The 13,865-nt window shown below is 39.9% G+C and overlaps 1 protein-coding gene across 3 annotated transcripts in view; it reads right to left on the bottom strand.

Moving 5' to 3' along the window:
• Positions 1–932: 932 nt before the first annotated feature.
• Positions 933–13,865, bottom strand: part of LOC117826771 (contactin-associated protein-like 4) — a 275,455-nt gene continuing 262,522 nt past the window's right edge. For all 3 annotated transcript variants that reach the window (XM_034703096.1, XM_034703099.1, XM_034703098.1), the window contains 4 exons: positions 12,508–12,595; positions 4,470–4,688; positions 3,896–3,967; positions 933–1,634 (listed from right to left, as the gene is read on the bottom strand). In XM_034703096.1, coding sequence (XP_034558987.1) covers positions 1,438–1,634; positions 3,896–3,967; positions 4,470–4,688; positions 12,508–12,595 — 576 coding nt within the window. In that variant the 3' untranslated portion in view covers positions 933–1,437. The remainder of the gene's footprint in view (positions 1,635–3,895; positions 3,968–4,469; positions 4,689–12,507; positions 12,596–13,865) is intronic.

The raw sequence follows: 13,865 nt of genomic DNA, 5'->3' as shown, positions 1-13,865 counted from the left end.
ATCATACCACTTCTTTAAAGGCCCTGTGAGGAGTTTTGAACTGGCTGAGAAACAGACTGAAAATGATACTGATGCCTCTTCATGACCTTCAATAGCAAACGAGACCATCAGCAACAACACTGACACCTTCTCTGTTGTCGTTTTTAATGCCTGAAACCGCCCTGAGGGGGTAGGTGTCTGACCAGATGATGGACATCTTGCTTCAGAAACAGCCTTTATTTGACTGTTTTCATGGAAACTAATCACATTGCCTGATAAAGTTGACTTTTAAAAGACAACAGGATGAGTTTTTTGTTGAAAACACTACTTTTGCATGTTTAGGACAAGAGATAGAGGTATCACTTTGTCCACAAGGGGGGCCAGAATTGATACAAAACAAAAGTTCCTCACAGCAGCTTTAAGTTTAATGTTAATTTGACCTGATAAGAATGAGGAACTTTTTTTAAGCTGCATAAATAAATAATGTAGTAGTGATAAAATCATCTTTAAATCAATACTTAGAGTCAATTTGTTTGTATCTTTAATTGGAAACCGGGTAATAAGGGTCCTTTGTGTCAGACAAGACCAATCTGCTTCATGTTAGGGTCTTGTCCACCATGAAAAGATTCTATTTCACATAACAACCTGCTCACCATACATCATCCCTCACATAAATATGCAATGTTACACTAAATATAAGCCCAACTGACCTGACAAGTCCAGAAACAAATCTTATTTAAAGATATTCCAACCCAAATATGAGCTCTGATTGATTGTAGTATGTCAAAGTGTCTGCCAATGCAGCAGGCAACATTTTCTGGGTGAGTCTCTTTCTTGAAATAAGATGTAATACTCGTCAATCAACATCCTCTGAAGAGCGCAATCTGTCAGTGTTCCAAAGCTCTTCACACGATAAAAGGCATTACACACGAACAAACCACCAAACACTGGCATGTAGTGAAGTACTCTTCTTGAGGGCTTAATTACAAGTCAAACAATTCCACTTCCAGCTGAGTGCACATCCATTCATTATCCTCATAGAAAAGTGAACCCCACAAATGAATCCAGTCACAGTCCAAACACAACACAGTCAGTGAAAGAAAGAGATATAGCTGTGTAAAGTTACCACGTGTACAAAATCTGTCTTCCATAATTGAAACCTTTGAACATGACAGAGTGACGGTAATTAGAGATTGACAGAACTTCCACATTTACACTTTTTGAATATGTACAGTTTTTGAAACAAGCATATCAACATGTAAGGATGTTTGTTTCGGTATAAACATTATATACAGTTAAATACACAGTTCCTTTTTTTGCTTCCCATATTCTGTGGAGCCCCAACCTCCATTGAAGTCTCTGATTGGCTCTGAGTGCAGTGTAAAGTCCTGAGGTGAGGCAGGACAGCCTCCTCCGGCAACCTCAGCTCCAGATCTCTCCAGTTCATCAGGCCTCCAGTTAAATAAAATACTCCTTTGGGTTTTCACCAGAGGCATTCTGAGAGTCAGTCTGGTTGTTGAAAGAGAAATCTCTGCTGTCCTCCTGTTTCACTCCCTTCACTTCCTGGTTTCGATACGTCTCTTTTCTCCTGTAGAGGAATCTGGCGGCTATCGCAAGGCCGGTTACGGCCACAAAGATCACCACTGCTATGACACCTGCAAGGTGAAAGGCAATTGGTTGCATATATTCATCCATACTGAGGTGTGTATTAGTAGGAATTCTGTCTAAGAGGAGATTTAATATCATTTTCTACCTGAAAGTTCACCAGATGCAGCCTTGTGGCGTCTTTAGCCTAGCTTAGCATAAATACCAGAAGCAGTGACAAAGCTAGCCAAGTCATTTTAAAAGTATTTATATAAAAACTGTCATATTTAGATGTTTTATCACATGCATTCAACACCCGAGGACATAAAAAGTAATACGTAATTTGAAAGAAGTAAGATTGTACAGTAGTTTTATGACCTACAGCAGCCATATGCAGCAACTGAACATAGTCCTTAAAATTAGCAGCCTTTACATAAACTGTTTAAACATGGACGCAGTCTCAGTGAGGTAGCACATTGGTTTCTGAAGCAGATGTTTGGAGCCAAAGATGGTAATCACCAAATTCAAAACACTGGTTAGCGCTATGTTGGTCAACCTGACAAGAGGTAAAAAGGTGAAGTGAAGGTGGTTCTTTAGTCTCTTGGCTAACAGCTACAATGTGCACACCTGTCCGCCAAGTAACATCCTCATTACGCAAAACTTTTAGGCCTGTTTTTTCTATCTCCGGTTAAAATTGGCATTTTAGTATGGGAGTTAATGGGGATTCTTTGGCTTTAGGAGCCAGCCTTTACTGGACACTTGAGGAAGTGCAGTTTTTTGCATTTTGCCACTGAACCTTTGCACACTTAATTTCGTTGTGCAAACCAAGGCTGGCTCTTTGCTTGGCTCTATGTAGCAACGTTGCAATAAAACAAGATGCATTATGTCCCAAAAATAAAAAGACACATTTCTACTGTTGGCTAAGCTAGTGATTAAGTACTCCCCCTTTTCACAAGGTTACAGAGGATTCACATCCTTAAATCATATCATACGCTTTCATACCTTCATTATATCCTTTACAATTTCTGTTTTTACAACACACAAACTTGTACAGTCAACTAACTCTGTCATTTAACCTTTTGTCCTTCTATGAATGTCCTATTTAAGGCACTGTTTTCATTGTGTTCAACAACCAATCCTGAGAGCTTCTGAACGTTGGCGCCCCCCTGTGGACAAAGCAATATTTCTTATCGCTTTGCTAAACCTCTCCTGTACTCTGTGACACGTTTTTCTGATAAACAAAAATCTCATACTGGGGCTTTAATTATACTTGCTATGTCCCTTCTCATCCCTCCCCACCTTGACATTGCTTTTAACTGTTGTTCACCAACAGCTTCTGAGAGCTCCTGAACTTTGGCGCCCCCTGTGGAGGTCTCACTTGGCTAAACTTCTCATGTAATCTGTAACAAGTTTTACTGATGAACATCAAATCTGCTACTAGTGCTTTAATCATACTCTCTATATTCAGTGTTTGTTGTTACTCTTACTTTGTGCTCTAATATTGGAACAATCTGGCATCAGACTTTTGTTTAGAATATTCAGTTCTGTCTTACCTTACCTTTTCTTTTATTCCACACATTTGTTTAACCGGGAGCCACTTTCAAGTGTTAATCTCATCATTTTAGTTGTTTTTATGTGTTATATTTTACTCACCTTGTGGTACACAGAGTGAAAACATACTGATGTGGACCTCACTGAGAAAACTCATTTGGCAAACATGTTGTGAATCAGCGGTGATATTCTGATGTGTTTCTTGGAAAGCTTCGTCGACTGGCGCTGACTTCCTGTGAAGTAAATTTCTCAGTGCAGTTTCGTGAAACTGCTGTGAAGTTGAAACACGATGTCTGCTTGTCTCTGCCTCCCCTGGGTTTGTGCGTACTTCTGCCCCGCGGTGTGTTTGTTCTGCTAATCTTACTTCAACACACAGTGGGCAGAATTTCACACGATGTGACTCCACTGGACGCTTCTGTTCAGAGTTTCATCTACACTGAATTCTGAAGTACAGCTGAAATTAATTTTGCACCGTGTTCCTCTACTTTGTGTTTGAAGAAATCTGAATTATAGTCCATCAGAGAGTAATTTCAGTAACTAATGCTGTCCTTTTATTTTCTAATAACCTTTGACTATCATTTTTATTATTATTATATTAGTATTAGGAGCCATTTAATCTCTTTCTGCAAAGAGATTAAATTCTATAGATAGAAAATTGGTTATTTCAAGTTTAAGATCCCTGATTAATAAAGTTCCAAATGAAATCTCAGACACAGATAGCTCAGAAAAGTTCAATACAAGCACAGACAAAACAGTGAAAAATGGTTAAACAGTTCAGTACCTCCAATCAGAGCAGAGTCACTTCTGACGGCATTGACTAACGGCTGACCTGAACCCACTGAGCCCGACTGATCTACAGCAGAGAGAGGAAGAAGATTGAAGAAATGAAAGGTGGGAGGATTGAGTAGAGGGACATGGACAGAGACAAATGAAAAACCAACAAGCACAGAGGATAAGAAATGAAAGTCATGAGAAAAGAAAGGCAGGAAGGATGTGAAATTAAGAAATGTGATGGGAATAAAAATACAAGAGGGTGAGAATAGAAGAGAGAAAAGAGGAGAGGAATTCAGAATCACTATCAGTGTTATCATTCACAGCAGACTCATATTAAAGCAACATGAAACAAGACCAGAGGAAAGACACCTTAATAAACCTCCCTCTGTGGTCTGAAATGTGTTATCATCAAACATTCTCGTCTCCTCAACGAGGTGCACACACTTTAAGAGTCTCTTACACAGTTTTAAATAGCTTCTACCTGGAAATCTATGCATACATAATTTTTACCTCCAACCTGTACCAGCATATTTCTTTGTATTTGTTTACCTAAACATGAACCCTGATTCCTCCCCTCTTACCTGACAGGTGGTGTGTGTTCTCCACTGCGTAGGGATTAGCTGAAGCCAAGGAGCCACAGTTGGACTGGACTAAAGGTCCGCTGATGATGACAGGGCTGGTGTCCAGGTGGAGCAGAGCAGCTTTCAGAGGGCTGATGGAGTTAAAGTGGACCACAGACAGACAGCCGGTGAAACCCAGAGATGCCACCCGGGCCAGGTCTGGATCCAGATCATCAGAGTCTGCAGAGAGGAGGATGAAAAGAGTGTAACAGCTTTACAGAGCTGCTTTGGTTTTTGGTTACAGAGTTTTAAAATCCACTATGCAATTCAGAAACACAAATGCTTTCTGACATGTGCTTGTTTTTAGGATAACGAAATATAGTTTTAAATAAGATTACAATTTAGAGAATTTACACAATTTTTCAACCCAAAAAAACGCTCATCATGACGGTTTGTTGTTGTAGTTCAGTGAAATATGATCTGGTGATAACACAGAGTGTTTAATTCTGAAAATTAACCGGATGTTTTCATTTTGTTTTGGTGCCTGACTTCCTGTCCCGCTCCATCTGCTCTGTTGAGATTGATGCGTCGTGCTCCGGCATCAGGCAACAATAGAAGTCTTGTGTATCTGATCCGGAGGGCTCCGACCTGCCGGATCAGAGATGCAGTTGGAACGCAAGATCCAGTGGAAGTTAACACATTGACAAGAATACAAACCTATCAGAATCGGTGCCGTGACGGATCAGATATGGACTGGACACGGATCTTGATTTTATTTATCTATTTATATTTCTTCTTATTATTATGATGATTATTATTATTGTTATTATTTGCACTGTATCATGTCTTGTTGATCTAAAAAAATCTAAATTGTTGTTCTTTTTAAACTGCTTTGAAAGGCGCCTATAAATAAAATGTACTATTATTATTATTATTGTTTACATCATGAAACTTGCTGGACATGCATTAATTCACAAGTAGCATTCATAAAGATGCAAAAACTGTCGTCATAGTTCAGAGTCTCTGCATCATGTTGTAAACAATTCGCTGCGGCTTCCTTCGCACGCTTATGATGTCACATCCTGCCTCCTGAGACTTATCTCAAGCTATAAGTCATAAACTGTACCAAAGACTGATGGTTTAATGTTAATGTAGGTTATTTGAGTGCTCAATTCCCCCCTGAAGTCACCCAACATTGACGAGTAAAAGGTGCAGAAACACCTGACATCAGGGCTATAATGGGAAGTCACTGCTGCTTTAAGAGAGGAAGAAAAACAGAATTTATTTCATCTTAAAACAACAGTGAAAAACATTCACCTCATAGGTGTTGTGTTGAGATTTGAGTGTTATATGTGAAACTAAATTCTATTTTTGTATCTTATAAATAAACACAAAGAGCTCAGGATAAAAACACTCTTCAGCTCCTCTAATTAAACTTTTCACCTTTAGTTAAGAAGTCTGAATCTCTTGCCTGATAACTCCGACACACACTGACAGGTTCATTGACTCTGCTCCACTTTTCCCTGTTATCACAGTGAAACAATAGCCGCAGCACATCGACTCTAATGATTATCACACACACACATGACCTCACACACACCCTCATTACTTCCGACAAGCTGCCAGCAACTCAGCTCTCTGTCTGCATCTATCACTCCACCAGACAGGTTTTCACTCTCACCTCTATCTGTGCGTTATATCGACTTTAATCCCTTCATCCTTCTCCTCCTTCTCTTCCTCCTCACAGCAGAGTAAACAGCAGCTGTAAAAACTGACATTATCGCTGCAAACAGCTGCATCAGTGTCTGAGTGCATGACTGAGGGGTGACAGTGGTTTTACCAGAACACATCTGCATGTTGATGAGAGCAGCAGGAGACATTACAGCAGCCTCTCAGCAGAAACACTCCTCACTCCATCACCTCTCTCTGCCTCTCTGCCTCTCTGTGTTCCTTCCGGGTCCATTAGTTAGGCTGATGGATGACAGGGCTGGCAGGGAGTGACAGAAAACCCACTTTCCTGACGCTTTTCTGATCCTGATCTGACTCTCTGACTCCTCTGGTTTGACAGAGGGGAGGACCGGTCACATACTGACATGGCCCAAAACCAATGAAGCTGAAACTACAGAATACTGGAGCATTGCTACTGGGTAACTTATTCCAGGTGCTCAATTAGATAAGTGACGTGTCTGTGCTGGCATAATTTGGGGATTCTTCCACTGATTAGACACTATAGATTAGGGGTCAACCAATTATCAGGGACCGATATTCAGCGTTTGGCTAATTATCTGTATCAATCAATCTTTATTTGTATAGCCCCAAATCACAACAAATGTTCTCTCAAGTCTCTTTCCAAACAGAGCAGGTCTACACCGTACTCTATGTTCTATTATTAACAAAGACCCAACATCAAGACAGGATAAGATCCAGTCCCATCTTACAGACAGGACTCAGTCTGATCCCATCTTAATCCACCATGAGCAGAGCACTTTGCAGCGTTTAGCAAGTTACAGTGGCGAGGACAAACTTCCTTTAACAGGCAGAAACCTCCAGCAGGACCAGACTCATGTTAGACACACATCTGCTGAAACCGTGTTGGAGAGAGGGATAGAGGGAGATGAAGAGAGAGAGAGATGATAGTGGTGAGACGGATAATATTTGATTTTAGGTGAAGGTTTTATGAGCATACCGCATCAAGTGAGGACATTGAGATATGCTGTATGGGTGACACCATTGTTTTAATGCGTATAAAATATGTAATATATATAATATGTAATGAATATATATGTAATGTATATGTGTGTATACATTTTATGTGCTTTGGCAACAACATGTCTTTGTTCATGCCAATAAAGCAAATTGAATTGAATTGAATAGTAGTAGTTGTAGCATCTGGAGTGTGGCACGTCCACAGCAGCAACCAAGAGGAATCTACGAGACAAGGGAGCTCAGGGACTCCAGAAAGGTTTATGGTTAGTAACTTTAATCTGCATTATATTTCAACCATCGCTGATAAAAGTTATAAATTTGAGTGCGCTACTTTGGCTCTGCTGCAGGTGTGTCTATGTATTCATTAATGGTAATTAGTAATGAATCGCCCAGTTTTTTCGGACAATGGTCTCATCAACAACTAAAAATCAGCATCGGCTCTGAAAATCTGATATCAGTCGACCCTTAGATAGGCAAAGAAAAGAAACAAACACTCATACAGAGCCGGGGTCAAATGTTTGACGCTTTATTTTAAAGATGACTGAAAGGTTAAATTGATTATTATAACAGTTGAACTCACATCTGGATTAGAACGGTATCAGTCTGTTTTAAAGGCTGTTTTTTGCGCGATGCATGACTCAATAATAATAATAATAATAATAATAATTATAATAATAATAATAATTATAATAATAATAACTAGGATTTATATAACGGCTTTCAAGAAACTCAAAGTCGCTTCAAAGGGTCAGGTAGGGGGTCTGGGGGGTAGGTTGGGACAACACTATCTAATGGGGAAAGGCCTTGAGGAAAAGCTGCGTTTTGATTGCTTTCTTAAAAGTGTCCAGGGTTGGGGTTCTGCGGATGTCTGGAGGGAGAGAGTTCCAAAGAGTAGGGGCTGCCACACTGAAGGCTCTGTCTTCAAAAGTGCGCAGCTTAGTCCGGGGGATGGAGAGGAGACCCAGGTCCGAAGACCATAGGTTCTGGGATGGAGTGTGTTGATGGAGGAGATCAGCCAGGTATTGGGGGGCAAGGGCATTCAGGGATTTGTAGGTGAGGAGGAGGAGTTTATAAGAGATGCAATACTTTACAGGGAGCCAGCGGAGGTGAATGAGAGTGGGGTTGGTATGCATGACAACCCTGGCAGCTGAGTTCTGCACATATTGGAGCCTGTCCAGGGCATTGCTGGATACCACGAACAGGACTCCATTGCAGTAATCCAGCAGGGAGGTAATGAATGAATGGACAAGGGTCTCGGCAACGGAATCTGAAAGAGATGGACGCAGCCGGGAGATGTTTTTAGGTGGAAGAAGGCAGACTTGGTGACAGATTTGATGTGTGACTGGAAGCAGAGGGTGGAGTCAAGAATGACACCCAGGTTATGGACTTCAGGAGATGGGGAGATGGAACAGCCATCCACATGGAGGAGGAGATCTCCAACCTTCCTGAGCAGTGGCTTGGGGGCCACAACCATGAGTTCCATCTTTTTACTATTGAGTTTGAGAAGTTTAGTTGTCATCCAGGTTTTCATAGTGTGGAGGCGTTCAACCAGAGACACAGGGGGAAGCTGGGTGGATGGTGATGTGCTGAGATAGAGCTGAGTATCATCAGCGTAACAGTGGAAATTAAGAACGCAGTGATCTGACCAAGTGGGAGCATGTAGATGGTGAAGAGTAGGGGACCAAGCACAGAGCCTTGAGGGATAAGTCGTTGATGCTGACAAACTGAGTCGAGGTGCCGAGATTGTCCAATAGGCTTTTCTGAATAACTGCGTTGGTAACTGTGTCAAAGGCAGATTACTGATATGTCCAGAGTCTGCAGCGAGGAGGAGGTCGTTGGTGATCTTGATGAGGGTGGTCTCTGTGCTGTGGTGTGCTCTGTAGGCTGACTATAGTGCTTCATAGAGTTCATGGTTGGACAGATGTTGATGTAGCTAGGCGGCAACTACGCTTTCCAAGGTTTTACTAAGGAAAGGAAGGTTGGACTCAGTTCAAAGCTTTTCAAAGAGCAGGCTGAAGTTCGACTTCAAACAGTGAGTGTGTTTCCTCTTTCATATTGAGGGTACAGCTGCTGAGTCTCAGTCTTATCAGAGAGCTGTGACTGCAGCCCGCGGCCTCCGAGCCCCTCTTGTTATTAACAGCTTATATCTGAGTCCCTCTCTGATGGAGCCGCTCAAAGAAAACATGAATAAGTCATGACAGAGCCAATTAAAGTCTCACCCCAGCTCTGTTACAGGTCTCTGACCAGGAGTAGACACAGCAGCTCAATGAGGATGTGCTTTAACCCTCCCGGAGGGTGAGTCTTTTTTTAACAGGCTGAAAATCTGCTCAGGTGTGATACAGGAAAAGAACATTCTGGTTTAATCCTGGACTCATTAACTGACGCTAAACATATCTACACTCGAGGTTTCTCCAGGCTGTCTAACATGATTCTCTGCTTTTATCTCTCCTGGAGGTGAAAGGTGCGGCGACACTTAATATTCACAACAGCTTCTTAATTATTCACGAAGCTCTTTTAGATTTGTTTTGACAGCTGACTGGGAACACGCTGCGGTCCAGAAAAATGAAAGCACTCTGTGTGCAAAGCTGGGGGGAAAAAGGAGTGTTTCATAACGTGATATTTTTCCTTTTTTTAATGTGTTTTTTATTCCTCTTGATGTCTTCCATTTAAAAAATATCCACACTGATAATTCACAGCTTTTATTTGAATAAAATGTGTTTAATATTCATGTAGAATTTAAACTAGGGATGTTCCTTGCCACTAATTTCCCAGTCCATTGAACAGAAATTTACTTCAGACTAGTTGACAAGTCAAGTGTTAAGAAGAGGGTATAAAATGACTGTTATTTATTTAAACACAGTACAAAACTATACTGCATCTTGCCTGTTTGATTTGTATTAAAGCTGGTCATTACTTTTTCCAAGAACAAAATTGATGGTTATTTAATGTTTGGCAAATCACTGAATACAATTTAACAAATAACATTTAAATAAATAGTCCAGCCTTTTTTTTAGCATGTAAAATGAACATGGCACATATTCCGACACAAATCAAGAAATACACGTAAACACTTTCCATTTAAATGACTAAGGAGTAAATATAAAAATTGTAAAAACAAATAATAATAGACTGACAGAATAATATCAGTCAGATACAATCACTTTTCAACATTAACACTGGCAAAGTTTGGGAAAACGCTGTCTTGTGGCTAAGATGAGCTCTAGTTGTGACATTTATTTATTTATTTATTATTATTATTATTATTAATAATAATAATATTATTATTATTATTATTATGATATATGTTTTTTATAATTATTATGAACATCATTATTGTTATTATTCTTATTCTTAATATTTTTATTAATGTTATTATTATAACAATAATTATTATTATTGCTATAATTATCATTGATTGATAATTATTATTATTGCTATAATTATCATTGATTGATGATTATTATTATTGTTATAATTATTATTTCTATTATTATCTTAGTTATTATTATTATTATTATCATCACTATTGTTATTGTCAAAGTAACATTATCATTGTTATTATTTTTATATTATTAATATTATCAGCTTTAAAGTTTGTTTTTTTTTTAATTATCAATATTATCAGTTTTAAAGTTATTATTATTATTATTATTATTATTATTATTTTCAACGGTCAGTTTGTTTAGCTGACTAACAAACTGATAAATCTAGTGCCGCCTAGCGAGGTGGATGTGTTACTGTTAATTCGACAATACATCGTAGCACATCCCTAATTTCAACAACAACATTAACACTTTGTTCTCTGGCAAATAAAATAGGAGGTGCTTGAAACAGCTTGTTTGTTACACATAAAGATAATTATTAGAGCATGTAAACATGTCAGCTTTAGCCCTGAATGAGAGAGAGGTCTATCACCTAAAAGAAACTCTGTTAGCGATCATATTGTTTGTTTGTTGGCTGGCTGATCTTTCTATTCTTGGTATGGTGGTCCTGAAGTGAAAAACACATCGAGAAATCACCAAACATTTTTTGACATCAACATGTGAAAGCAACATTTCCATCTAGTCAAAAAGAAGGGCACTGTGTTCGTCCAATCCAAGCGGCAACCTTCGGCCGAGAGAACTGAAGCCAATGCAGAAGTGTTAAAAACTGCATCGAGTGTCCGCTTGAGGCTGGCTCTGGAAGTACTAGAAACCACATACACACCCATTCAAAAAAGTCAATCTTTACAGCAGAAATAAACATGTTTACAGCCTGGTTCAAAAAACGAGTTTAGTCTGGATAGCTCATTTCTCGATCGGCACACACTGTACGGGGGATGAATTTATTCATAATGCTGTAATTTCCAAGATATTAAGATTATTTGTCTTCCAATGAGAGGCACAGCTGACTTGATTGACAGCAGCAATATGGCTGCCGCCGCAGATTGGCCTAAAAAAAGGCCCTTCAGAAACAAATGGGTGACGTCACGGGTACTACGTCCATATTTTATACAGTCTATGGTCCAGAAACAAGCGTGCCAGACACGTCCCTGGTGGTGAGGCTTTCAGCAGTGTGTCTACCCCCTGGTGGCTGGCTGCAGTATAGGTAAAAAAATCTGTCTTTAAAAAGATAAATACACGTTGTACGAATGTTTCTCACATCTGTATGCTGTGGTGATATGTAGTTAGTATTTGAATGTTTTGTGTACAAGGCCTCTTTTTCCTGAAAAGTTTCTTTTTCGTTAGTTATTAAAGTTTAAAAAACGGGGTTTTACTTCCTGGTTTCCTTTGATTCACAGCCGCCGCGTAGTGAAACTTCAAAGGACACACAGCGTCTTGTGACGCTACGCTGTAGGGCGGAGCTTATTACAGTGGCTTCACAGGCTCTGGCTGCACAATGGCTGCACCCAGGAGAGGGATTTTTTGGCTTCAGAACCGTACAACGGGATGAGGCGGAGCAACGCTGTCCATTTTTATTTACAATCTATGATTAGAAACGACTCATGTCACCTGCATGTACTTACCTTTTCTGATAGTGTTGTAATGTTTTGCACATTAGGGCCACTGTATCTTAGCCATCTAGAGACGACAAACACATCTTCTTTGCTGAAACGTAAAGCTAATCTTCACTTCCTACTGAACTGTGCTGCTCTCAACTTTCATGACCTTAAATACAAACTGAGCACAACTTTTCTCACATGAAAATCATATCTTCTTTTTTGGAAAGCTTGAGTAATATTTCCATTTGATAAAAGCAGAAGAAGCCAAACTTTTAATTCTGTCTTTCTGTAATCAAATCTGTTATTAAAATGAGTCTGAGTGCTCTCTAAGTAGAAAGGCCTTGTCTCTGCTTTTACTCTCTCCTCACTTACCGTGCACTTTCCCCAACACCAGAGACTTGATGGCGTTAAATTCTCCGTCGGATGTCAGGTTGAATTCTTCTCTGGGGTCTTGATCAATCTGAAAGAGGAAAATTATTTCCTGAATTACTTCAAGGAAAAAATGTGTTTTTCCTAAAGCTGAAGAGCAGTGACAAAGTTTAGTGACTCAGTCGCTGGAGGTGTCTCGTATGAAAAGATGAAGTTCATGGAGAGTTCAGGATGGGAAGGTTCAACTTTAGGGAGCGGAGAAAAGCGACAAAATCCTCAACTTTGAGGATGAAAACACTCCCATGTTCATTTAGCTTTTTAACAGCTGTTCAGATATCTTCACTACACTTAAACTTTCAACCTTTACTTTAAGGCTATGCCTCTAAAAATAACAACCCCACATTCACCTCCACCTGCAGTGAATCAGGAGGCTGCGTGCTCACAAGTGGAGGTCACCTTGTACGCTCGGGAGGGATAATTATACAGACGTCGATGCAGCTGGCTCCAGGTCAGATAAATTCACTTCATACATCATCTGAGGCTGCTGTTAACAGGATCCAAGATTCACTTGATCCAGATACGATTAAGATGCGTCATATTTCATCTGGAGCTGTTTTATGTGCAGTTTGTCCCAGCTGCTCTGCCGTAGCTGCATCCAGGACAGCAGCTGCTGGTGGCTGAACTGAAACTAAAGTGCTGACGGCAGTTTTATTATATAGGGGAGCATAAAAAAAATACCATTCAGTAATACAAATAGGGAGTAGATGGGATTGGCTGTGTGCATCTGTATGGATGTGTGGCTTCGTGTTTGCCCTTGAGATCAAGCCTCATTTGGAAAACATGGAAAATAATCATGTTCAGGAGCTTTACACATTTCTGGCTGCAGAGTGAAAACAGCACATCAGCAAAGTGTGCAGTCGCTGTGTGTGAACTTGCATAAGTTGCATAAAAAAGCTTTCTGGAAGACATCTTGCGACCCTCCCCACTTGTGTCTCGCGACCTCCAAGGGGGTCCCGACCCCAGCTTTGGGAACCCCAGATTTATGGACTGAGTGGACGCTGAATACAATGACTAATCCAAAAAAAAAGATAGATAAATATTTGAATTACATTTTTAAGATTAAAATAAATACAGAAAAACAATAGATACACCCAACATAGATCAGACACAGAAATCAGACAAACAGCAGTTGTTGCTGCACATGCATCCAGTCACATCAGTCATTATATCATTCATACACTTGAGAAAATAAATATGTTTTCAGTCTTTTTTTAAAAGTGGAGACAGTTGTTATGGACCTGAGGTCAGCAGGCAGTTTGTTCCAAAAAGATGGACCACAGTAACTAAAGTCCCCTTCACCA

The sequence above is a fragment of the Notolabrus celidotus genome, chromosome 15, assembly GCF_009762535.1.
Source record: "Notolabrus celidotus isolate fNotCel1 chromosome 15, fNotCel1.pri, whole genome shotgun sequence".
Taxonomy (NCBI): domain Eukaryota; kingdom Metazoa; phylum Chordata; class Actinopteri; order Labriformes; family Labridae; genus Notolabrus; species Notolabrus celidotus.
The sequence above is the reverse complement of the archived record's forward strand: the minus strand, read 5'-3'. Positions and strand labels throughout refer to the sequence as shown.